This window comes from Hibiscus syriacus, unplaced genomic scaffold (genome assembly GCF_006381635.1).
Source record: "Hibiscus syriacus cultivar Baekdansim isolate YM2019G1 unplaced genomic scaffold, ASM638163v2 tig00110729_pilon, whole genome shotgun sequence".
In the NCBI taxonomy this organism is placed as follows: Eukaryota; Viridiplantae; Streptophyta; class Magnoliopsida; order Malvales; family Malvaceae; genus Hibiscus; species Hibiscus syriacus.
Window position 1 is genome coordinate 1,092,982 of NW_024062843.1, and position 27,443 is coordinate 1,120,424.

At 34.1% G+C, this 27,443-nt stretch overlaps 1 protein-coding gene and 1 pseudogene across 2 annotated transcripts; one reads left to right on the top strand and one right to left on the bottom strand.

Moving 5' to 3' along the window:
• The first annotated feature begins 2,591 nt into the window (after nt 1-2,591).
• LOC120139133 lies at nt 2,592-5,404 on the top strand (annotated as a pseudogene).
• A 9,611-nt stretch (nt 5,405-15,015) lies between these two features.
• On the bottom strand, nt 15,016-17,880 carry LOC120139163 (APO protein 4, mitochondrial-like). Of its 2 annotated transcripts, XM_039154478.1 has the most exons (4): nt 17,578-17,880; nt 16,282-16,501; nt 15,733-15,766; nt 15,016-15,669 (listed from the first exon to the last, which is right to left on the bottom strand). In XM_039154478.1, exons 1-4 carry the CDS (start codon nt 17,636-17,638, stop codon nt 15,031-15,033), a joined length of 954 nt encoding a protein of 317 aa, XP_039010409.1. In that variant the 5' UTR covers nt 17,639-17,880; the 3' UTR covers nt 15,016-15,030. The 2 variants fall into 2 exon arrangements, with proteins under 2 accessions (XP_039010409.1, XP_039010408.1); XM_039154477.1 differs by having other exon boundaries at nt 15,016-15,766.
• Between the last annotated feature and the right edge of the window lie 9,563 nt (nt 17,881-27,443).

The window sequence follows — 27,443 nt, forward strand, 5'->3', positions numbered from 1 at the left end:
TGATTGTGGAACGAAAGATGGATCTCACATTTATCTCTTCTTCAATCCTCTCTAACACCGAATCGCTTATCATCATATTTTTACTTTGTCATAATCTCCTTTGGATAGTCCTTTATCCCTTTGGAAAGTAGACACTAGGGTTATCCAAAATTGAAACTTAGTATTTGGTTTTGATTTTGATTGCCAATGTTCTTAAAGACTAGAACATCAACATGCATCGGCGAAATGAACCGTGATAAGCCTGTAGAGAATTGGTCTTCAATAAGTTCCTACCAGAATTAGTTGATATAATGTTGCAGGTTGCTCTAGATTTAAATAGCAGTCGCGGGCACATTTTTTGTCGCGTTACGTTTATCGCGGTCGCAGACGTAACGGATCCTATCGCGGTCACTGCGGGTATCGCAGACGTTATTTTTTTTAAATTCGCACAACTTATTATAAAATATAGTAATTATAATTATAATTATCGAAAATCACTTTTAATGATTTTTAGAGTATTTTGTAACACTTCTAGACTTGTATTAATACATAAACACAATTTTTATCATCATTAATTATTTTTGTATTTATTTATAAATTTTTGAAGAATATTATATTAACTCATAGCAAATAAAAAATTAGAAAATATTGAGTTCAACATAGACTTGGGCTGCAGAAAGTTTTCAATGAATTGAGTTAAATTCTCTTAACTGGAACTCAAATTTCTCATCGTACCACAACTTTCTTACATATTCTTTACTCAGCATCACATTTTTGGTTACTTGTAGAAACAAACCCCTGCCCTCTGGAGTTCATCATTTTTCTTACAGTCAATATTTTCACCTCCGATCCAAGACCCCTTATGTTCTAGTAAATTATCTCTATCCAACAAAGTCACGACTGAAAGAATCAATGTAGCTTTGACCAGCCTTCCACTTCAAGTGAAGCTAATTCATAAATTAATTCTTGATTGCTTTCTCAAAAGTTGATACTTAATTCATTACCCAGCGAGATTATCTCTTATGCTTCCTTTAAGCCTTTCTCAGAACATGCATGTTGATTTGGAGATGAGATTTTAATTTCCAGATCTTTTGAAAACCTGTCTCCTTTGATCTTCTTCGAATTCTTCTAGATTTTACTTTTTCTGTGGCTTTTGAGATCATTCTCTGGGGACCCTGTTGAACACCAGTTTTCTAGCACTATTACTCTTCCCATAGTGTGCCTACAATAATCACTATCCGACATCATAATTATGTTGTTTTACTTTACACACACTTGGACCAATCCAATCCCTATTTGTATTTAATTGAGTTTGGAGATTGCCCATCGTTCCTGGATTGTGCTCCCCTTTTCTGATGACTTTGATGGAGGGTCTCCTCAGAGAAATTTTTAGAAGGCTCCAGATCCGAATCATATACCACAACCCTGGTAACCCGTCTAGAGGATTAAATGAATTATCCGAGAATCCCAACTCCGTTACTCCAACTTCGAAACTAATATCCCCTACCAAGACTCGACCACCTCATTGATCTTTCCCCTTAGTGAGTTCAAGACCAGAAATCCAGAATAGAAATTTTTTTACACTCACTATCAAAGTCATTTATCTTACCCGTGAGCTTGGCCTCCATTATTGCCGCTTACTATTTTACAAGAGCCTTCATTTCTTCCTTAAAAAATACCACCAAATCTTCAGAGGCATTTATCTACTGAACTAACTTGTTGTACACATCATTAACAAGTCCTTGTAGATCTATGTCTAGGTTTTACCTCCTATAAGGTCCCTTTGAATTTCTTCATGGAATTTTCAAGTTCGATTACCTTCTTCTCCACGGATCCAAGTACATCCTTAGATGGTGCTCGCTTCTTCCCAACATTACGATCGTAGGGTACTTCGACCGCTGGGACTTCTCCTTGTTGTTGTGGGGCCATATTTCTTCTTGAAACATGTTGATACCACTTGTAACGTCCTAGATTCTTAAATTAAAAATGTGCGGTCTTAGATGTTTTTTGAATGAAACGACTAAGTCATCCTGAACAATGGAAGTAAAAACACTTAGACAAAATAGCGGAAGCAAACAGAACTTCGAAAAGAAAAATGTCTCACAAACAAGAAGAAGAGAAATCAAGAGAATACTTAACTTTATTCCTCAAAACTTAAATGAAAAATAAGGTAGGAGTAAGCCTCTCTTTATAGTTGAAACTCCCTACATCCAACAGATGAAATTGAATACAATCAGTGGCTAAGATTAAAAAGAAATCTAGCTAAATCTTCACATCATCTTTATTTGAATTCAAAATAATATATAATTAAATATAAATAAATAAATAAATAAATAAGAAAAGATTTATTCAAATGAGGTCAACTTAAGCTAAAGTGGCCCACGTGCTCCTTGAAGCACCTATGTTAGCCCAGGATTGTCGTGGTGACGTCTTAGTGTAGCTCAAATTACTTGATGGCGTCCCAGGAAGGTCTAGATGGGTCTCATTGATTCAGCACTAGTCTCGATCACGGACTATGGTCCAAGACAATATATATACGATTATTTTCAATTTAAGCCAATTTTATATTCTTTATTTAAAAATATTTTTTCAAAGAAAAAAGGAAAAAGGAAACGAGTCATAAACGTAAAATAAGACTTATAGGGCAAAAGGGAAATATAAGAGAATGGCAAAGTTATCAGAGGTGATCGAAGAAGACGGAGAAGGGCCAAGCAACCGAGTCCCTAAGCGTCAGAGGGCTGAGCGTGCTTTTGATATACAAGGCTCAGGTCAAGAAGAATCCGAAGAAGAGAAGAATCGGAAGGCGAGGAAGCATCTCAAGGAGGAGAAGAAGAAGCATCCAAGGAGCAGAAGAATCTGAAGGAGAAGAACAATTGGAGAGTGGAGCTGAACAAGGAGAAATGAGCCCTCACACTGCTCAAGATGGATCTATTTCAATTACGTTAGCCGACCCTGAAGTTCTTGATTGTTCTATCTGTTACGAGGCCTTGAGTATCCCTGTTTTTCAGGTTGTCTTTTAATTGTAGACAATTTGTGTGGTTTGGGGTATGCGTTTCCTCTTCTTTGGTGAAAAACATTCAAATTTTGGTTAATTTCTTTGTTTTATATTTGAAGGATTGGGTTTTGGGATGAGTTTTAATTTTTGGGTCAAAAAGGTTTCTGATTTCAGTGCTTTCCCTTTAATATGCACCTGATTCTTTTTATTGTTATTGTTGAATGCTTCGAAAAGTTTGATTTTTGCTGATAGATTTTTGTTTGTCAGGGTAAGCTTTTAAAATTCATCGATGTTTTCGAATTATATTTCTTATTCTCTACATTTTATGTTTGTGTGCCTCTTTTCAACTTGTATGTTCTTTAAATTTATATGAAATGAATCCATCAACACTAGTTATTCATGCAAAACTTTGAATATTGACTTGGGGATATGATTGGAGAGAAATTGTTCTGTCCTAGACTTCAGTTTATTAGTTGGTATTGTGGTTTTTATACTTTTGTTGGTGAATATAAGGTTTGTTCATTTAGCAAATCTGCTTAAATTCTATAAATGAATACTATAATCGAAGTTCGGAACTGCTAAAAGGAACTATATATATGGTGAAGAAAGTGATCGTTAGCTTCAATGACAGAGGATGGTTAGTTAGTTGATAGATCATGAGAATTATGTGAAATTCAAATATTTCTTGTTCCCTATACGAATTCGTAAGGGAAAATAACTGAAATGTTGTTCTGTGTTAAATCTAAATTGCTTTTTCAATGCATTGGAAGATTTTTATGCACTTGAAGGTTCTTTTGAGGGTCGTATCCGTATGCTCATGTTAAATATATATCGGACAGGACGACTGAAAGGAAAAATGAAGAGTTACTGCAATATAGTGAGGTTTAGTTAGGCTGGTAACCTTTTTCTATTGTTGAGATCTTAGTTTCATCTCTAGGGTCAATTTTCAAGTTATTACAAATAGTCAGGTATAAGCAATACTGGAAGAATAGGTCATTCCTGTCTCTCTTTTAACCATGTAATTAAGACATTTTGGGTCCGCAAGAGTGCTTTTTTAGTAGTGTTCCCGATAATTGAACATGAAGTCATATACATGGGAAAACTAAGAAAAGATTGGACCGTTTGAGATTCTAACCTCTTAAGATGATGGGAAGCTTTGTTGTTTCTTTAAGCACCCATGTTTTTGGATATGGGTACGGAGATACGACCCCCCAAGGACTCTCCATATACATGGGAAAACTAGGAAAAGGTTGAAAATACCTGTGTTAGACTCATACATGTATCCGACACAGACACCCAAGTTTTAGTATACGTAGACAGGTAAGCTGCTTGTGAGTTTTACAGTGTTGTTCATACTTGGATATGTACATGTTGACTTCAAATCCATTTTAGCATGTTGTCATGAGAATAAAGAAAAAAAAACACGATCTTGTGACGAACCCTTAAAGGGAGAATCTTTGATGTCATCAAAACCTTTTTTTTATGGTTTCTTATGTAAATTTTGTAGTAATTTTAGCCTCTTGAACTTGAGGGTGTTTTGGTGCATGGATTCGGCATTGTCTGATGAAAGGATATTGTTCGACTGAAATATCAAATAAATTTCCATATTTTTGCAATTATTTTTCATTGTTTATATATTAAATGCATTCTGATAAATTTTTTGTGTTTAATTGGCAATTCAGTGTGAGAATGGGCATATAGCTTGCTCTACTTGTTGCATGAAAATAAGGAATAGATGTCCATCCTGTTCGACTCCGATTGGCTACAGTCGCTGCAGGGCAATTGAGAAGGTTTTGGAATCCGTCAAAGTGTCGTGCCAAAACACGAAGTACGGGTGCAAAGAAGCATTCAGTTATAGCGTAAAGCAGAAACATGAAAAGGCATGTTCATTTGCGCCATGTTCATGCCCCATTTCCGAGTGCTACTTTGAGGGTTCATCAGAGAATTTAAATGCACACTTTGGTAATGTACACAAATATTCTGCAACGCGTTTCCTTTACGATCGTTTAACGGCCATTACCTTTGGAGTTTTTGAGAAGTCTCTTATTCTTCGGGAGGAGGCGGGCGGTTCTTTATTCATCCTCCACAATAAGGTTGAGACTTTGGGGAATGTCATCACTTTGATCCGGATCGGACCCTCAACCGAGAAAGGTCTCTTCTATGAGCTAATTGTGAAATCTCAGGCTGATGCAAGTACTCTTAGATTACAATCCTTCACAAAGAGCACTCCGAAATGGGTTGATAACCCAGAGTCATTAGGGTTTCTCCTGGTTCCAAGTCAGTTCTCTAGTAGTTCCCGGCAGCTCAAGATGGACCTCCGGGTTTGTTGTTCCGATCGGTTTTCCTGCTATAAGAGACCCAGTGGTTCATAGTTCCCGTAAATCTTGGTGCATACACTAATGAACTCCAGTTGAGGCAATTGTTATTTAAATCATGAAAGGTTTATATGTGAATTTCATAACGAAGATTGATTCATGAATACATTCTTGTTAAGAAAGCTTAAACTCCATTTTCAATAGATTATTTATTCAAACACTTCTAACGAGGGGTGAGCGTTCGATCGAGTCAAAAAAATTTGAGTTGACCAGTCTAATTTTATAACTCGAAGTTGACTTAAAATTTTTTCGAGACAAGTCAAGTTTGTAAAATTCACGTTGAGTTTAATTTTTGAGTTTATGTTTAAATTCAATTGTAAATATTTGTAATATTGAGAAGGTTCTGCTGTGAGGCACCTAAAATAAGACTAGTGAACGACGAGACCGGTAAAAAAGTTTATAGGTTAAAAGCACTACATATAATGTTATAAATTGTAATTGGAGAAATTATCAGTCAGAGTAACATAACATGTTGCATTAAAATGTTATATAGGGTAAGAAAAGTTATAAACGGTAGATGTTATGAATACTATTAATAGTTTAGGTTGTGTCTTAAATGTTATTAAAGTTTAAGTTGATAAAACATTAGATTTTCCTAAGATAAGAAAATAAGTTATAAATTGAAAATGTTATGAATATATATAAAAAAGCAGTTGCGCCCAATAATGTTATGGTTTACTAAGAAATAGATTGCGATCTAAAATGTTAATAATTTTATTAATAAAATAGGTTGCGCCCAAGAATGTCACGGTTCGCTAAGAAAGTATGTTGCAATATTGAATCTTAATATTTTTAATAGTAAAATGTGTTGCGCCTAAAATGTTATAAGAGTTTAAGTTGATTGAGCTTTGGATTTCCACACGATAAAAAAATAAGTTAAAAGTTGAAAATGTTAAGAATATATATAAGAAATGCGATAGAATATAAAAGTATTGAATATCAAATGCATAATTATGTCAATTTTTTAAATTGTCGCATCACCATTTCTGTTAAAAGTTAAAGATTAATGATTTGATTGAAACATTTAAATAGTTGGACGATTTGATTGACAAAATTGAAACATCGATAATCAAAATGAAATTAGACAATAATTAAACGATCACCCATGTAATTTACATATTAATAAACTTATCACTTAAATATTCATCCAATTGAAAATTAATTAATATTTAATATATTGTTTGCAAAAAGGAAATAATTTCAAAAGCAATATTCAGATAACATTTAGTGTTATGTTATTTAAGTTATGATTTTTTTTATTGATCTAATGTTGGTACAAGACAATATGTCACACCCTAAATTAGGGCCTAATTTTTTCTTAATTTTTTTCGAGGACTAAATTGAAATTTTAATTAAATTTGATGACCAAAGTGAAATTTTAATTAAATTTGGATCCAAATTTGAAAAGAACTAAAATTAGAGGACATATAATGTAATTATACTATTTTTCATAAGTGTGGATTTAAAAAATCATAAACTTTTCATAATTCAACCCTCTTTCTCTCTCTTCAACATTCCCTCTTATAGAAAAAAACATTTCATCGAAGTTTTGTCACCGACCGTTGCTCCGTTTTCAACACCTCTCGCACCATTGTGTTACTTACTTCTTCCCGAGTCCGCCGGTGTCCACTTTGTTTTTGTTATCGCCAGCGTGTGAGAGGGTGAGGAAGATTAAGCTTCCGACGTTTCGAAATCGAGCTCTCCGTCGTTCACTGCTATAAACCGAGCTTGGTAAATGTCTCAAAACCTCTTAAAACGTACATAGGAATTTTTTTGACCCCTGAAGACCCAGCATGCACCCCACGTGCTGTCGCTCTGCTTGGGGAACTTTCACCGCCTGGTGGGTTGCTTGAAAATGGGTCGACCTGACCTGACCCATTGTCCGACCTGACCCGTTGTCCAACCCGAATCGAGGATTGGTTCAATCTTAACGTTTTTCGACATCCTGAGTCCGATTTCATGATCTGTTTTGCCAAATTCTGACCCAAAATTCCCGAATCAAGCCCGTTAATTCGAAAATGTTTAGTATTTTTTTTTAGCATTTTTACTTATTTATTTAAGATTTGGTCATAGAATTGATTCGAGATTATATTTTTATGAAGGTACTCGTGTTTCACCCGACTGAGGATCGGTTAGATACAGTGCTTCACGTCCGTCAGATCTACACGATCTGCGCTCCACGAGAGTTTCTCGTAGGTATCTGTAAATTGTTTAAATAGAGGTTTTATTATTCATATTAGGATTCCGATATAGATTTTCCGATTTGTAGGATCTAGCACTGCCATTGATTGTGATCAGCAAACTTAGTAGTAGGCTTCCTATGATACTACTCAGACCAGTACATGTGTGTTTCCTGATGGTGTTACATTACTGTCTTAAATTATTTATCTGAACTGTTTTAGATTTATGATAATACTAAATATTTTTACGGCATGATACCTAATTTTTCGAATATTGTTTATCTGATATTTGATTTACTGTACATTTCTGATATGATCTATGATTTCTATATTTCTGTTTATGATTTCTGAGTTTGTAATATTTTCATGTTTTAATGGATTAAACTATCATTTTCACTCGAATACATAAATGTTTATTACTGTCATTGGGGTATTATGGAGGAAGTATATCAGGCCTAGTCTATGACTTGTAAGACCTTACCGCAGACTCCTCTGCTTTGTGCTAAGGGTAAGTCCTATTCGTAGGCTCCTCTTCTTTATGCTCAGAGTAAGTCCTTACTGCAGGACCTTATGTTATATGTATAAGGCCTTACCGGGTGTACAGGTGGGTGTATGGTTCTGGGAAACCTACACATTCTGGTGATCTGATGGGGATAGTGTTCATGTTTTTAAAACACATTTAATGAACTTTTTTTACGAAGTATTTTATATGTTTGGTTTTATACACCGTAAGGACCACACTGGGCTTTTTAGCTCTTTTTGTAAATTTTAACATTTTCATATAGTAGTAGATCGTAGGCTAGCAGACTTTGCATCAAGAGGACTGGTTACTCCTATTTGTGTACCATTGTATATCTCTATATGCCTTTTTTGTTATACTTTGGTGACACCTATTTTTGCTACAGTCTCGATATATGTGTATTACCGGTATTTTGTTCTCTATATGTTTTATAGAATTTTCTAATATACGTATATATGTGTATGTGTGTGTGTGTGTTTATCGTATGAACATTTTTTATGACTAATTTCATATTATACTATTATATGGATTTTTAACGATGTCTTACATATGAAAAGAAATTTATGAATAAGATATGTAACTGCTTAGATTTGGGCATAACATCTAGGTCGGGTGTAGAGATTACACTTGGTGGTATCAGAGACTTCGATTTTAAACACTTTAACTGTGGATGAGTCATAAATTCTAGATTTTCAAGATCTTTTGATGTTTTAAAAAATCGTGTCACCTTATTTAACGAGTTTTAAATATATTCGAGATTTTTATGCTAGTTTAACTTAGGTTCAAATTCTTTCCGTGGAGCATTGTAGATTTATCCAATGAGTGCTGCTAGAGGTCGTAGGCCAGGTTGTGGCGGTGGTCGAGGGAGAACAACTCGGCCTTCTGTTAGGATAGATGATCCGATATCATCTCGAGATCTTTCTGTTCCACATGTAGATTCGTTTATTTCTCGAGATGATCTAGTTACACCTGCAAGAGACTCTCATGTCACCGAGGATAAGGATGCCATTAATAGAGATGTCTTTCGTATGCTCAGGAGAGTTGCTAGAGTCCCTGGTAAAATATTAGCGGTCGAGATTTCGAAGTCTTTGGTAAATGTTGAAGGAGTTCTGTTCGAGGGCATTACTGGTGGACCTCAGACTGACGTTGAGTATTAGTTGGAGGATACAAAGAGGATTATGGATGAGATGGACCTAAGGCATGAGCAAAAGTTAAATGGGGCCCTAGCTATACTGAAGAAAGAGAGTTTTAGATGGTGGCAATCGATTTTCGATAGTATTCCGGGCAATCAGTTGACGCGGGATCTTTTCAAAGCACGTTTTCGGAGTCGCTACATCGGAGAAAGATACCTACATGAGCGACCCAGGAGTTTCAGAATTTAGAGCAGGGTGATATGTATGTTGTGGATTATGAGATCGAGTTTATTAGGTTGAGTTGTTATGCTACTGGACTTGTTGACACTGAATCAGATCGATGTTTAAGGTTCGAGAATAGACTTAGGTATGAGATTAGGAGTCGAGTTGCTACCCACCGAGAGAGAAACTTTGATGCCTTGTTGAGATAGCCAAGACCGCTAATGATATAGAACGAGTGGGTATGGAGCACAGGAGAGATAAAGACCGAGATCGAAACTAATTCAGGAAGCCTTCTGGTTTTGTTGACTCTTCTGTATGCCCCAGCAAGGGAGATCGGAGTGAGTCTTTTTAGAGAGATGGTTCGAGTTTCAGGCCTGTGGTGTCAAGTTCATCAGCTGTAACGCCTTCTATTCAGGGTGGTTCTTCTGGATCGTAGTCTTTGTCTTCATGTGAGCACTGTGGGAGCCGACATTTTGGTGAATTCAAGAATAAGTTGGGTATCTATTTTAGATGTGGTTCTGGTGACCATCTCCTGAGGGATTATCCAGAGCCAATTCTTATAGTTCAGACACCAGCTCGTACTCCCGCTCGTACCCAGAGTACAATTTAGACTCTAGTAGAGAACCATATTTAGGAGAGAGCATCAAGATCGACTAGTAGAAGTTAAGCTTCTCAGAGTAGGTGTCCAGTTAGATATGAGGCCAGACAGTCTGGGTTGGTTTACGCTGCTAGACGTCGATATGACCCCGATGAGCTTGGTGTGATTACAGGTACTATTATTCATTTAGTTCCCTACTCTGCCGTGTTTGATAATGGTTCTACACATTCGTATGTGTCACATTCTATTCCTTGGGTTCTTAATATTCCGGTGGAGAATACTAAGAGTTTAATAACAGTTCAGAGTTTCGTAGCTCAGTCCATAGAGTTAGGTCGTTGGAGGCTCAGTTTCCACATCTATTTCTATTAGGTAAAATTCGAGGATGAAATTTCTTTTAAGGGGGAGAGTTGTCACACCCCAAATTAAGACCTAAATTTTTTCGAAGACTAAATTGAAATTTTAATTAAATTCGAAGACCAAAGTGAAAATTTGATTAAATTTGATTCCAAATTTGGAAAGTACTAAAATTAGAGGACCTATAGTATAATTACATTATTTTTCATAAGTGTGTGTTTAAAACCCCAAAAAATCATAAACTTTATATTTCTGGAAAGTTTCAACCCTCTTTTACTCTCTTTTCAACTTTTCCTCTTATAGAAGGAAACTTTTGATCGACGTTTTTTCACCGAATGTTGCTCCGTTTTCGACACCTCATGCACCATTGTGTTCCTTGTATCGTCTCGAGTCCACTGGTGTCCATTTTGTCTCTGTTTCTGCCAGCGTGTAAGAGGGTAAGGAAGATTAAGTTTTTGATATTTCAAAATCGCTCTCCGCTTTGAACCGAGCTCCAAACCTCTTAAAACATACGTGTGAATTTTTTCAGAATTTTTCTTACCCATTGAGGCGCCGCCGCTACGTGTGGGGAAGTTCCACCGCCTGGTGGATTGCTAGAACTTGGGTCGACCCGAATTCTGACCTGACCCGCTATCCGACCTGATCTACTTTCTAACCCGACCCAACCCGAACCAAACCGATCAACCGTTGACTGGCATTGATTTTATTTTAAACCCCCATATTGACATTTTTCGACGTTCTGAGTCTGATTTCGTGATCCGTTTTGCTAAATTTTAACCCGAAGGCCCCGAATCGAGTCTATTAATCTGAAAATGCTTAGTATTTTTTAGCATTTTTGCTTATTTATTCGATATTTGGTTATGGAATTGATTCGAGATTATATTTTTATGAAGGTACTCGTGTTTCACTCGACCAAAGATTGGTTAGATCCAGTGCTTCCGTCCGTCAGATCTACACGATTCGCGTTCCTCAAGAGTTACTCGTATGTTTCTGCAAATTGTTTAAATAGAGGTTTTATTATTCATATTAGGATTCCGATATAGAATTTTCGATTTGTAGGATCTAACACTGCCGCTGATCGTGATAGGAAAACTCAGTAGTAGGCTTTCCTATTATACTACTCAGACATGTACATGTGTGTTTCGTGATGGTGTTACATTATTGTTTTAAACTATTCATCTGAACTGTTTTAGATTTCTAATAATACTGAATATTTTTTACGACACGATACTTGATTTTCTGAATATCGTTTATCTGATATCTAATTGACTATACATTTCTAATATGATCTCTGATTTCTGTATTTTCATATCTGATTTCTGAGTCTGGAATATTTTCGTGTTTTAATGGATTAAACTACCGTTTTCACTCGAATACATACATGTTTATTACTGTCATTAGGGGTATTATTGGAGGAAATATATCAGGCCTAGTCCATGACTTGTAAGACCATACTGCATGCTCCTCTGCTTTGTGCTAAGGGTAAGTCCTTACCGTAGGCTCCTCTGTTTGTGCTCAGGGTAAGTCCTTACCGCAAGTCCTTATGCTATATGTATAAGGCCTTATTGGGTGTACATGTGGGTGTATGGTTCTGGGGAACCTACACATTCTACTAATCGGATATGGTAGTGTTCATATTTTTAAAACATGTTTGATGAACTATTTTTTTATTGAAGTATTTTATCTTTAGGGTTTTATACACCGTAAGGAGCACATTGGGCTTTTTTAGCTCATTCTGTAAATTTTAACCTTTTTAAATAGTAGCAGACCGTAGGATAGCAGACTTTGCATCAGGAGGATCGACTACTCTTATTTTTGTACCACTGTATATCTCTATATGCCTTTTTTGTTAAACTTTGGTGACATTTGTTTTTACTACCGTCTCGATATATCTGTATTACCAGTATTTTATTATATATATGATTTATACAGTTTTCTGATATATATATATATATATATATATATATATATATATATCTTATGAACCTTTCTTATGACTAATTTCATATTATACTGTTATATGAATTTTAACGTTGTCTTAAATAAGAAAAGAGATTTCTAAATAAGATATGTAACAACCTAGATTTAGCATAACGTCCAAACCGGGTCTAGGGGGTTATACAATATCTATTCAAAGATAGCTCTTAATCATTTGACGTCGAAGGTTCACACCCCTTACATTCTTAGTGCTCGAACTTGAGACCTTAGAGAATAATAACAATTCCTTTGTTACTATGACTGTTTGGTTCGTGCAAGTGTGAACTATTCTTTTTTGTTAAGCAGAACTATTCTTTTTTACTGGTTATAATCCTTAAATAATATCATCATACATCTAACATATATTTCTTAAATAATTATTTTCTATATTTTAAAAGATTAATTCCGAATATGATTTGGATGATTTAACGAAGGCTTTAAATAACTGTTAAATATGTTAAAATTATTGTTCTTTTTATCGGAATGAAAGTTTATAGGCACTTCTTTCTTTTTTATATATAATCTACTTTTATATTCAAAATCATGAAATTAAGTTTTATAATATAAATGAATGCATATACCTGATAAAACCAATAATATTGAGATTTTATTTGATTTATTATTATTATTATTATTCATCTATTTTACCGGAAACTTGAATTGGAGAAAATGATTCATATCACAGGCTTGCTAAAAGCTAACTACCGAAAATCCAGTTAACACGAACATGTAATTTGTTTGGGTTTTATATCACATATTGCTTCATTTTTTCTGATGTAAATTCCTTTATGGGTGAAAGACAATTAGATAAGCAAAGCATGAAGATGGTGGTGGAGATTCTGATTGGAAATCTCTTTTATGTTCAAGTCAGTGATGATGCCACAATCGGTGACCTGAAGAAAGAGATCGAAGCTCGGGAAAATTTTCCAACGATCGTATGATCTTTGTAGTCGACCACAAAAACTAGAATCGGACTATAACAAAAGAAGAAGATAGAACTTTTCTAGTTGATTGTGGAACGAAAGATGGATCTCACATTTATCTCTTCTTTAATTCTCTCTAACACCGAATCACTTATCATCATATTTTTACTTTGTCGGAATCTCCTTTGGATAGTCCTTTATCCCTTTGGAAAGTAGACACTAGGGTTATCCAAAATTGAAACTTAGTATTTGGTTTTGATTTTGATTGTCAATGTTCTTAAAAACTAGAACATCAACATGCATCGGCGAAATGAACCGTGATAAGCCTGTAGGAGAATTGGTCTTCAATAAGTTCCTACCAGAATTAGTTGATATAATGTTGCAGGTTGCTCTAGAATTACTATAAGTTGTTTACTTTATGCCATGTATAACCAAAAGAAATCTAGAAGGAAAAAAACAAAACAAAATGATATCAATAAAGTAACAACACCTACATAAGATTAAAACTATGCATATTCGTGGTTGTAATAGTGTCAAATAAAAATCACTTGAAAAGAAAATCTATCTTTTGAACCTATTGAGTGACTTAAACAATAAAATGAAATGTTGTTCTCCCTAAACGGATCTGAATTTGAGTTGTTACGTCTGCAAGATGTATATGTGTTGTCAATAAGCTAAAAACATTCTTAACGAATACTACATTAATATTAAAAAAAACTCTACCTTTCAAGGCATCATAATATTATAAACCTATAACTTAAATTATCCATCCTTATTCGCCTCTAGACATGCGTGGCTAATTTTCGTTTCCCAATATTTATTCAACATTTCACGGATCAAAGTGGCTATCGTATTGCCATTATTTTCTATATTTTGAAAAGATTATTGCTTCAACTCCGTTAAATTATTTAACGAAGACTCCAAAACTCCAAATAACTGCGGAATATGTTAAAATCAATATTCTCCAACAATTATAATAAAATATTATACGATAAATTGAAAGGTATAGGCGTAACCTTTCTTTTTATATAATCTAAAAATATTTAATTTTATACTAATATAAATGAGTATATATACCTAATGAAATCAATAATATTGACATTTACTTTATTTAGTTTGTTTTTCTTTTCTTTGTTAAAAAATTTGAATGGGAAAAGTGATTCATATCACAAGCATGCTAAAAACTAACATTTTTTCTTATGTAAATCCCTTCATGGACGAGAGACATTTTGATAAGGAAAGCATGAAGGTGGTGATGCAGATTCTGACTGGAAACCTCTTTTACGTTCAAGTCAACAACAATGCCACATTCAATGACCTAAAGAAAGAGATCGAAGATCGGGAAAATTTGACCAGCGATCGTATGATTTTTCTCGTCGACCACAAAGACCGAAGCCATATTATAACAAAAGAAGATGATGCAGCTTCTCTAATAGATCTCACATTTATCTCTTCTTCAATCCTCTCAATACTGAATCATCTTATCATCATCTTTTCACTTTACCGGAATCTCTCTTGGGATAACAGTTTATCCTCTTATCATCATCATTTTAGCACAAATGTTATTGATTTGGTTTCAGTTAACTTTTTTTCAAATATCTCAAGGTTACATCTAACTGCAATTTTAGCATTTAATAACTATATATTCGAACAAATGAAGTAAAGTTTAATATTAAAGAAATTCAAAACCAACCTTTTGTTCTTCTTTTTAAAAAACCATCTTTCCAAATTCTATATTCTTTTTCTATTTCCAGATATTTTCCTATACAAATATCTAGTAATAGGTATTAGGTCCAGGTAAGCCATTCACTTTCATCATACATAAATACTTGCTTGGAACAATAGCACCTGCTTTTGAACACAGATCAACCACCGCTGGTGCATGCCCGTAGTAATCCCGACCTTCGTTCAAAAGCACTTTTGGATCCTGAGGCCGTCGCCGCCACACCATCTTTGGGGGGACCAAGTCATTAACCTTGGCCTTTATCCAATAATGGGAGCCACGCCAACTCTCATAACTAAATACTCCACAAAGACGAGCTTGAAGGCCAGATGGCCCAATGTGAACTTCGGAACAATGTTTGCAAACTTTTGCAGGATAGACCGTGAGCAGCTTCCTAACACCGGATCTAAGTCTCTCCCATGCCTTCAAGGTGCCATTTGCTACCACCCTTATATCATCATCGGACAAAGACTCGATTCCACTGATTCCACCACAAGATTTTTCTTCGGTGGTTAATGAACCAGATCTCAAGATTTCATCTGTTCCATCTGCTCCTGCTTGCATGCAAAGCTCCACGATTGCGGGAACACGTTCGAAATCAAATCTTTGCTGGTGTTTGAAATCACCCTGAAACATGTTGTGCATATGAAAAGCTTCTACAGGGACAACTATGTCATTCAAGCCACCATGGACCCATTCATGAACCCGATTCTTTCCAATGCGCCTGTATCCGTGGCAAGTCTGGATTAAATGACCTTTCTCACCAATGTATACCTCTGGACAAAACCTGCAAACATTTATATCAATCAATGGCTTTTTAAAAATTAAAAATAAACAGAGGTTAGAGTAATGCAGTAAAATTAGAGGGATTTAACTCGATGTTTAAAAAATAAAGGACTAGAATCAAACTAGTCAGCGCTTTGGTTACCGGTACAACCAGTTCAACCACTTGAACTGATGGACGGTTTGATGTTTTCTTGTTTTTAATGTTAAAATACTTTAAACACTTATCTAATGTAAAATAAATTATAAAAATACTTAATAATTAAAACCAAAAAGCTTTTATCTTAATGCTAATATCTTTAGTTTTTGTAGAAGTACCCATTTTTAGCTCTCGTGTACTACAATGGATATGAATATATGACCTCTAAGGTCAGCCTACCCAAAAGTCTTTGTTTGCATATGCTATAGCAGTTAAGTCTAGCATGAATGAAAGCTTACTTCGTACTATTTATAAACGAGGCAAAATCAGATTAAGGTGTATTTGAATAGATATATTAAATGAGGAGCAGTGGGTCCTACTTGCAAGCAACTATGGGGAATAGTTTGAGAAGGGTGAAGACTCCTTGGAAAAGCAGTTCTCTGGCCTTGAGAACCTCTTCAGCCACTGGAATCATTCCAGGCACTGGATAATCCTTGGCTCGATTCTCAATTCTCTTGAGTATCATTGGCCTAAGCTTCTTCAGGTCTATTTTCGAGTTGTATGATCTCCAATGACCCCTGAATGCCATCGGCATAGATTCTGCTAAAAGATATTGCATTAAACAACCTGAAAACAGCAGAACTAAATAGTAGAAGCATCATTGATATGCTTTCCAACTTCCAAAATCAAGAACCTGACTTTCTCAGTTAAATTATAGATTTTACCTACTGAATTAGAAGAACCATACGAGATATTTTAAGAAATTAAAAAAAACATAAAAGTGAATAAGTTTGACAATTTGGGAAAGCCAAAAAGCATCACCTAAAGAGTCAAGCATTATAGAATTAGAAAAGCTCATGACAACCAATCAGCTAATGAAAGTAGCTCTCAAAGTCCTTCAATTCACTAGAAACCTACGTTGCTCCAAATACTTTTCTTTAAGTACCCATGTTTGATACTCATGTCTAACACTCATCCAGGCATTAGAATGGCGATGTGTTTCTCCAAAGACCCCCTAGATACATAGGAATTTTGGGGAAAAAATAATTATACCTATGTTAGACACATACAGATACCACGCTGACATCCGACTTTAAGTAACTTATCTAGAAAAACACCCCAACCAAAGAAAAGCATCCCCTTACAACTTTCATCCTACTGTGCTCTCCAAATAGCAACTCTTCTCAAAATCTCAAAAGATGCTGAGTTGGAATTCCATTTTAACCAAGGATTCTTGCGATTCCAAATGATCCAGCTAAACATACCCAAATCCAAGCAACATAGGAGCAAGTATCCCACATGAAATCTAATTTGTAACAATAGATAAAATGAAGCATAATTATTTTCATAAAAAGAAACATTTTGACAAACACATGAAACCCGTATTCCATATCAACATTTTAGAAAATGAAATTATTCTCCCGGAAGAATAAAAAAAAATGAAACTCAACTAGTCAACAATAAGATAAACAAAAATGTAGGAAACAGTTCCAGTAACACAATTAACTTCAAAATTCTCACGTATAATGAAAATTTGGATGAAAAGAAAAAACCCACAAATTTTAAACACAGTAGACAATTGGGTAATCGGGAATCATTACGAGTTTAGTGTTTCATGAGTGTCGAGTTTTCAGTGTTCTGATTTCTTGACTCATAGAAATTTTAGTTTTACGTACCTAGTTGTAGATACAACCTCTTTGATAATAGCGAAAGAGCGCGGGTACTTCCACTCGACATCGTCGAATCACTAAGGCCAACTTTCGGCCCTGCTTGATGAGTTGGTCTTGCAGTAAAGCTCCCCTATGCCTTTACACTCGACGTCGAAATCAGAGAAATCCTTGAGGGATCTGTTAACTGGCAGCCAGAGCCGAGAGTGAAATGAGAAATAACACCATCTCAGGCGAACGAGAAGTTAGGTCGCTAAACACTTAGATTTCGGGTATCGGATTCGGGTGCTTCGGTGGAAGGAGGAGCGACTAGATGAGTATGCAGCCAATAACAATCATGTCATTAAAAATAGAATATTTATCAATAAAAGATGTATTTGTGTAAATTAAATTTTATGGTAAGTTACGCGTTTAATATATAAATTATCAGTTTTAGTCTATTTTTATATGTATATATTTAATTTTTTTTAAAATTATATCTGACGTTTCGTTTTGTTTCGTTTTAGTATCTCGTTATTAAAAACTTAACGGGTTATTAACACATTTTTATGAGTAAATTGCAAGACTCATCACACAATTATTTTCTCACTCTTATTTTGGTCACTAAAGTTTAATTTTTTTAAATTTAATTACTTAATTTTCAAATTACTCCTAATTCAATCGTTCTAACTTTCAAATTTATTTATTTTTAATTATATATTAATAAAATAATAATAAAAAATATCATGTCATAAAAATTATTAATAAAATAAAATATTTTTTGATTAATTCGGGGTAAGTACATGGCAATATTTGTTCAAAGATAACTCTCAACCATTTGACATTGAACACTCACACCCTGGTATTACTGGTGCTCGAAACCCGAGACCTCAATGAATAACAACAATTTCTTTACCACTGAAGTCACTTGGTTTGTGCAATAAAATAAAATATAGTTATTAAAATAAGAGCAATTTAAAAGTTGAGTATTTAAATTGAAATTTTCTAAACTTTAGTATCAAAATAGGAGTGAGAAGATAGTTTAGTGATGAATGATGTAATCTACATGGCGTAACCGTCCCTTGAGCTCGAAACGTAACCGTCCCTTGAGCTCAGAATGAGTCTCGACTTATTTGTGAAAGATTCGATTTTTTGTGAAGAAATGTTTTGGAGTCACCATCGACCTTTTGGGTTAGGTAGGTCGAATACCTAAAAAAATATCTTTTAAAAGAGTTTTTTTTTAAAAAAAAACATCGTTTTAAAAGATAAACAAGTCTACGTATAACCAGAAATTTATTTTTTGAATAAAAAAAAGTTTGGGGTCGGTTACGCGTGGGGAAGGATAAGTACCCCCACAATGCCCAAAATTGGTACCACATTGATTATAAATTGTCTCTAATAGTGGAAATCTAAGAATTCAAATATAAATTTAAGTTACGATCATATTATTCCAAATTCAACCATACAATTTTCATAAATTGTCATTTATTTAAGCTTAAATGAATTTAAAATTTATTTAATTGAGAAATAACAATTTTACCATTAATGAAACCTTATATTTACATCCATACAAAGCCACATAACCTTTTTCATCTTCCCAGATTCAAAGAAGAACAAAATAATTTACCCTTTACAACTTTACTCATGCTCTTTTCCAAAAACTTCAATCTTTTAATTTTTTTCCAAGTCCAAATTGGACATGGAAATAAATTCTCAAATCTAATGATCCGCATTATTTTCATCCTTTTAAAATATGGAAAAATATTTCTAAGCTTAATTTAATAACTTTCAAATTTTCTTAAATTTTCTATTTAATTCGATTTACTGAATTTTCACTAAATTTTAATACTTTCTAGCTTTTTAACATAAATTTTGGATCAAGAATCTGATCACTGTCAAATAATCATTCTTGGGGGTGATCTATTCATTTATGAAATGCAAATTCTTCTTGTGAAAATTACCACTTTGGTCTGTATACTTTTCCCAACTTTATACTTTGGCCACTAAACTTTCAAAATTTACATTTTGGTTATTATCCAAGATTTTGGGGTATTACATTATGAGATTGGATTTTGGGATCATGTAATTGTATTCTCATTTGGATCAGATCATAATTTGGATATATGATATTTGAATATATTTTATTCGGATATATGTTATTCAGATCTGATCAGATATCAGATATGTGTATCATTTGCATATCATATCAGGACGAATTTTGATAGGGGAAGTTCAGTGCATTCACTCGACGAGGTAATTGTCACTTTTTTTTATTTAGCGGCCTCTGCTTGTGTGGTAGACCCCACTCTTTAGAATTGAGTGAATGTAGTTTGAGTGGTTCTGGGGAACCCACTCACTGATGAAGTGTTTGGAGTATGGGTGGCTGCATAAGAATTTGCATATCATTGTTGATTTGGACTATGAATAATTGTGGTTTATTTGGATTAAGCTATGACTTGTTTTTGTTTGCACTTTAGAGGTACACTAAACTTTACAGCTTACACCCCCTTAGTTTTTCTCTTTCAGATACTCAAGTTAGGAGAACTAATACTTGGAGTTTCGATATTACCCCGATTTTATTTTATTCAATATTACATTTTTTTACTTGGGTTTTCTATTGCACATTTAATTAATATTTATTTTGGATATTATTTGTCATGTTTGATTATCTTGGGACATTAAACATAAATTTTGTTTTAGACATTGAGACTTGAATTTTGAATTTTATAAACATTTGGATTATGATTTAATTATTACTAATTTATTAAAGTTACTTTAAGTGTTTGCAATCTATAAATACGAGGGTAAATTTTCAATTTATTTTAAATAATGTTTTGGTACGATTTTGGGAAATTTAGTTAATGAGCTTTCTAGATTCAACCTAATTCTTTTAGGTTGGGTTTAGGGGGTTATAATCCCTTAGATCGATCATGGTAATCCGTTGTTTGTCATGATGTGACAGCCAATCTGTTGAAAAGATTTTGATATTTCGATATAACAAATTCAGTTAAATGAATTTTAAGATTTTCCAAATGATTTTCTAAGTATATTCGATAGAATTATTCGAATATCAAAACATTACTCCAAATCTTTCAAAGATCATTTTTAATCCTTACTCAAAGTGTAAAATTAAGTTTTAATCTTAAAACAATTTCAAAATAATTTTACAAAGTATTTCGAACCATTTCAAAGCCAAAAATTCCAGATTGCTCAGAGGGAACCGATTCCCCCCTGAATGGTTTGGCTCCGAGAATTCCAGTATGCTCGGAGGGAACCGATTCCCCCCTAGGGGGTACCGATTCCCCCCTTGTATAACAGTTGAAATATTTGAATTTTACACTTAGGGAACCGATTCCCCCCACGCTCCAAGCTGTTTTATTAATTGTTTTCACACTAAAATGGCTATATGATCTTCACTAATCATCCCCAACGTTTAGAAGTGACTCAAGGTGTATTTAAGCAAGCTTAGAAGCCATTTATCAACAACAAGAAACATCAAGCAATTAGAATCAAGAGAGAATCAAAGAGAAAGCATCAAACCTCAAGCTTGAGCATTTCAAGCCTATTTTTCATTCAATATTCATTTTGCTTTCAAGAACACTTATTGTGCTCAATTGTATTTATTCTTGAGTGTTCCTTCTTTGTTTTAGAATTGTGCAAACATATTTGCCTTGTGAGGTTTTTCTTGTAAGTTTGCAAATTTGTATTTTTCTTTGAGAAAAGAGTGTTCTCAAGAATTGGGGTATATTCTTGAGGGAGTTGTAAGGTTATATCTTTGGCCTCAAAAGAAAGAAAAAATTAGTGAATTTGTTGGTAAATCATTAGTGTGGATAGCTAATGTAGTGGACGTAGACTTTGGTTGATAAAGTCGAACCACTCTAAATCGCTGTGCAATTTCTTTTAATTTTCTGCAAAAGCTTCCACCAAAATTTTTATTGCCAATTCACCCCCCTCTTGGTCGATTCAGTCAATCGATTAACTCAACTATTGGCATCAGAGCCTAACTCATTTGAAGGTTTAATTGCCTCTTGAGTCGATTTGGGAAGAGTTATATCGATAATCAAAGTCATCAATGGCCTCCGCTTCAAACTTAGACTCCAGTCTCTACTCGATGCCCGTCAACAAGCCTCATTTCTTCAATGGAGCTAACTATGCCTATTGGAAGAATATAATGATGTACTTCATTCAAGCAAGTGACATGGGAGCATGGAATACTGTAGAAGAAGGATACATCAAACCTCTCACTCATCCAAGGTTGTGGAGTGAATGAGAGACAAGAATGTTCCAGCTCAACTCCAAAGCCATTCATATCATTTTTTGTGCTCTTGGACCAGATGAATACGGAAGAGTTTCATCGTGTACAACCGCCAAAGAAATATGTGACAAACTTCAAGTCACTCATGAAGGTACCGATGAGGTAAAGAAATCTAAAATTAGTATTTTAACGCATAGCTATGAAAATTTCAGGATGAAACCAAATGAAGATATCAAAGCTATGACGGATAGATTTTCAACGATTTTCAATGGTCTCAAATCATATGGAGAGATCATTTCAAATGAAAAGCTTGTGAGGAAGTTAGTCTACTCCCTCCCAAAATCGTGGCAATCAAAGAAGATGGCAATCATCGAGTCTAAGGACTTAACGTTCTTAACTCTTGAAGAGCTAATTGGGCCACTCCTCACTCATGAAATGATGCTCGAAGATGAGGTGGACCTCGACAAGATTGAGGAGACACCAAAGGAGAAGGAGAAGAAGAAAAACATTGGAGTTGCTTTCAAATCCACAAAAGATGAGAGTGATTCGAATAATGATGACGATGACGAGGAAATGGCATTGTTTGCCAAACGGTTCAGAAAAATGATGAGACCTTATCGAGGAAGAAAATTCAAACGAAATGAAGGCCTAAAAAATGAACCGAAAGAGAAGGACCCAATCATTTGCTACGAATGCAAAAAGCAGGGCATGTCAAATATAATTGCCCACAATTGAAGAAAAATGGTCAATCAAAGAATAAGCACAAGGCTCATGTGACTACATGGAGCGATGAAGAAAGTTCCGATGAAGAGGAACAAGAAATAGCTAACTTGTGCTTGATGGCATTTGGGGAAGATTCTAAGGTAACCTCTAACTCATCCGATTTTGATGATTTATCCTATGATGAGTTATTAGAGGAATATAATGGGTTGGCTTCGGATTATGAGAAATTATTTTTAAAATATAAAAATGATGTTTCAAAATTGAAAAATGAAAACAAACTCATATCCAAAACCAACAATGATCTTGAAAGTAAAATCAAAGATTTGCAAATCAAACTAGAAGAGTTTGAAAAGAAAAATTTAGATTTGCAAAATTTACTTTCAAAGATCAATGATGATCATCAAAAGAAAATTGATGATCTTAAAACTTCTTTTGATAAAGTTGGAACAAAACATTTTGAAAAAGGTGGAAATTCAAAATCCAACTTTGTTAGAAAAAGTTTTAGAAACTATAATCATAGAGGTCCTCAAAGAACCTCTAATGGAAAAATCGTTAGAAGTATGTGGGTTCCTAAAGAACTCATTACTACTAAAGATAAAAATATCCTACACAAATGGATACCTAAGGGGACTAGGATTTTGGAAACTAATGAATATGGACCCAAAAGAATTTGGGTACCAAAAATAAAAAATTAATCTATGTTTCTATGGAAAGGAGCATTGCTACAAGGCACGAGAAACAAATTCAAATTCATGGTACCTTGATAGTGGATGCTCAAGACACATGACCGGAGACAAAAGCTGATTCATTGAGCTTAACGCCAAAAATGGAGGAGATTTGACTTTTGGAGACAATTCAAAAGGTCACATTGAAGGTATTGGTACAATAGGTAATACCTCTTCCATACAAATTAAAAATGTTTTATATGTGAATGGATTAAAGCATAATCTATTGAGTATTAGTCAATTATGCGATAAAGGATTCAATGTCTTATTTGAAATTAATGGTTGTAAAGTCATTGACATTGCATCTAATCGGATTATGCTTGTTGGTCATAGAATAGGAAACATATACATGGTGCATTTAGATTCTTTTGAAGTGACTAATTTATGCCTAGTTGCTAAGGATGAACATGATAGTTGGTTATGGCATAGGAGACTAGGACATGCTAGTATGAGTGTTTTGCAACGGTTAATTCAAGGAGACCTAGTAAGAGGGTTGCCTATGCTTAAATTTGATAATGATAAAATCTGTGATGCTTGTGCTAAAGGAAAACAAAAGCGAGTTTCTTTTAAATCCATTAATGATGTATCAACTAGTAGAGTTTTACAATTGATCCATTTAGATCTTTTTGGGCCAACTAGAACTACTAGCTTGGGTGGAAAACAATATGCATTTGTCTTGGTAGATGACTATTCTAGATATAATTGGGTTCTAATTTTAAATACTAAAGATGAAGCATTAGAACAATTCATCACATTTTCAAAAGTAATCCAAAATGAAAAAGGTTACTCTATAACTAGTGTTAGGAGTGATCATGGAACTGAATTTGAAAATCTTGGATTTACTGAATTTTGTAACTCTAACGGTATTAGCCATAATTTTTCAGCACCTAAAACCCCTCAACAAAATGGAGTTGTGAGAGGAAAAATCGAACTTTAGAAGAAATGGCTAGAACCATGCTTTGTGAAAATAATTTGCCAAAATATTTTTGGGCGAAAGCCACAAATACCGCTTGTTATGTTGTAAATCGAGTAATGATTAGGCCAATTTTAAAGAAAATTCCATATGAAATTTTCAAAAATAAAAAGCCTAACATTAGTTATTTTCATCCTTTTGGATGTAAATGTTTTGTTTTAAACAACGGTAAAGAAAACCTTGGCAAATTTGATGCTAAAAGTGATGAAGGAATTTTTCTGGGTTATTCCTTAAATTCTAAAGCCTATCGTGTATTTAATAAAAGAAATTTAGTTGTAGAAGAGTCTATACATGTTGTTTTCGATGATAATCCCCTTCCGAGGAAGGATTCTTGTGTGAATGATGATGTAGGTGTTATAAATACAAATGACGTTAGACATGACGTTGGAGAACCATCATCAAAGGAAGAAACGAAAAATGAGGAAACTCATGATCCTCTTGAGAATCCAACCATTGAAGAAATGGAAGTATCTTATCCAAGAGAGTACAACTATGTCAAGGATGGTGAAATTATAGGTGATCCATCAAAAGAGGTAACAACTCGATCTTCTCTTAGAAATATTTGTAATTATGTTGCATTTATCTCATGCATAGAGCCTAAGAATATTAAAAAAACATTAAATGATGAACATTGGATTATGGCTATGCAAGAAGAGTTAAATCAATTTGAGAGAAGTAAAGTATGGACATTAGTTGAAAGGCCTAGTAATAAATCTACTATAGGTACTAGATGGGTATTTAGAAATAAGCTTGATGAGAGTGGTAATATAGTGAGAAACAAGGCTAGACTTGTTGCTCAAGGGTATACTCAAGAAGAGGGCATAGACTATGATGAACCATACGCTCCCGTAGCTAGGATGGAAGCAATTAGAATGTTATTAGCATTTGCATGTTTCAATGAATTTAAATTATATCAAATGGATGTTAAAAGTGCATTTTTAAATGGTTTTATAAAAGAAGAAGTATATGTGGAACAACCTCCAGGTTTTGAAGATTCAAATTTTCCGGATCATGTTTTAAAATTGACAAAAGCTCTTTATGGTTTAAAGCAAGCTCCTAGAGCTTGGTATGAAAGATTGTCAAATTTTTTAATTGAAAAAGGTTTTTCAAAAGGGAAGGTTAACACTACATTGTTTTTGAAGCATAAAGGTAAAGATTTATTAGTAGTTCAAATTTATGTTGATGATATAATATTTGGTTCTACTAATGATGTTCTTTGCCAAGAATTTTCTAAGCTAATGCAAAGTGAGTTTGAGATGAGCATGATGGGGGAGCTCTCATTTTTCTTGGGACTCCAAATCAAGCAAAGAAAAGATGGCATCTTCATCAATCAAACTAAGTACGTCAAAGATATGCTCAAGAAGTTTGGACTGGAAAATGGGAAACCTCATGACACTCCAATGAGCTCTTCAACATTTACTAGTTGTTAAATTATGCTTGACTTAGATGAAGGAGGTAAATGTATAGATGTTAAATTATATAGGTCAATGATTGGATCTCTACTTTATCTAACTGCAAGTAGATCGGATGTTATGTTTAGTGTTTTCTTATGTGCTAGATTTCAATCATGTCCTAAGGAATCACATTTACTAGTTGTTAAGAGAATCTTTAGATACCTTAAAGACACTCATAGTTTAGGACTTTGGTATCCTAGAGACTCTAGCTTTAGCTTGCATGCTTTTTCTGATGTGGGTTATGGAGGATGCAAATTAGATAGGAAAAGCACCTCCGGTACTTGCCAATTCCTTGGAAATATGCTAATTTCTTGGTTTTCAAAGAAACAAAATTATGTTGCATTATCTACCACTGAAGCCGAATACATTTCAGCTGGTAGTTGTTGTGCATAAGTTTTATGGATGAAACAACAACTTTTTGATTATGGAATTGAAGTAGGTACCATTCCTATCAAGTGTGACAATACTAGTGCTATTTGTCTCACTAAAAATCCCATCCAACACTCTAGAACTAAGCACATTGAAATAAGACATCACTTCATTAGAGACCATGTCACTAAGGAAGATGTAGTTCTAGAATTTGTTGATACTTTGCACCAATTAGCAGATATCTTTACAAAACCTTTAGACAAGGAACGATGTTGGACACTTAGGAGAGAATTAGGTTTGACCAATCTATCTTCACTGAGTGTTTAAAATAATTTTAGCACTTTTAATAATAAATGAAAAATGCTTATAATAGTAATTTTTTGATTGCATTCATTGCTATTAGTTAGGGGGAGTTTATGATTCTTGATGAAAAATTAATTTTATGTTCAAATATCGTTTAAAGATTAATTGAATTGTTTGAACATGATTAATTTTTAATATATGAGTTGCCAATACCACTAGAGGAAATTAATTTAGCATTTTGGATGTTTAAAATCGGATTTTAGCATTTTGGTGCAGAGGGAATCGATCCCCCCTTGAGGGAATCGATTCCCCCTTTGAAGGGGAACCGATTCCCCCCACAGGGGAATCGATACCCCCTAGGGTTCTGGTTTTAACACGGGCAGAACCCAAAATTTGCTCAAACCCTCTCTTATTTCTTCACATCATTTTCTTCCCTTTACTCTCTCAAATCTTCATTCTTGCCTCAAATCAACGTTTTTAATCGGAATTCACTTCAAATATCATCCTCTAAACCTGTTAGAATCATAAAAAACGTGCAAACTTCATCTAATCTCACTCAAATCCGAAATCATTCAAGGTATTTTTCTAAAACTTCTTTTTATCAATTTATGAACATAGAACTAGTTTTAATTAGTTCTAGGTTGAATTTTTGATCGAGCATTGATTATTTAGTGATTAGAAACTAGATATTACAACTAATTTCATCAAAAACACAAGTTTTTTTCAAAATTTTCTAAATTTTTGAAATAATGTTTTTTTAAATTATTGTGTTTTGATTAAATTATGTTGTTATTATGAAAACTATACATATATTGTTTCTCAAAACCATATTTTTCAAAAGCTTTTCAAAAACTTTGCCCATTAGGATTGATTTAGAGAACCTTGAAATATTGAGGACTCAATTGAGTTTTGGGATTGATTGAATTGCATACATGTGTTTTCTAAATTGCAGGTTATCAATTCTATTCCGATTTCTTAAACCATGTCCAATCCTAAACGTGCTAGGTCTTTATCTAGTCGTTCATACCGTCAACCAAATCCACCTCCAAATCCTCATTCTATTCCAATTTCTAGTCCTAATCCCATTGATCCTA

What these genes read in the sequence shown, in the direction of transcription:
- LOC120139163 (XM_039154477.1), bottom strand. Translation starts at nt 17,638, where the DNA reads ATGTCGAGTGGAAGTACCCGCGCTCTTTCGCTATTATCAAAGAGGTTG. An exon ending in GAGGTTGTATCTACAACTAG is followed by an intron (nt 16,502 to 17,577) that starts GTACGTAAAACT and finishes ATCTTTTAGCAG; the next exon opens with AATCTATGCCGATGGCATTC. An exon ending in TTCCCCATAGTTGCTTGCAA is followed by an intron (nt 15,767 to 16,281) that starts GTAGGACCCACT and finishes AAATGTTTGCAG; the next exon opens with GTTTTGTCCAGAGGTATACA.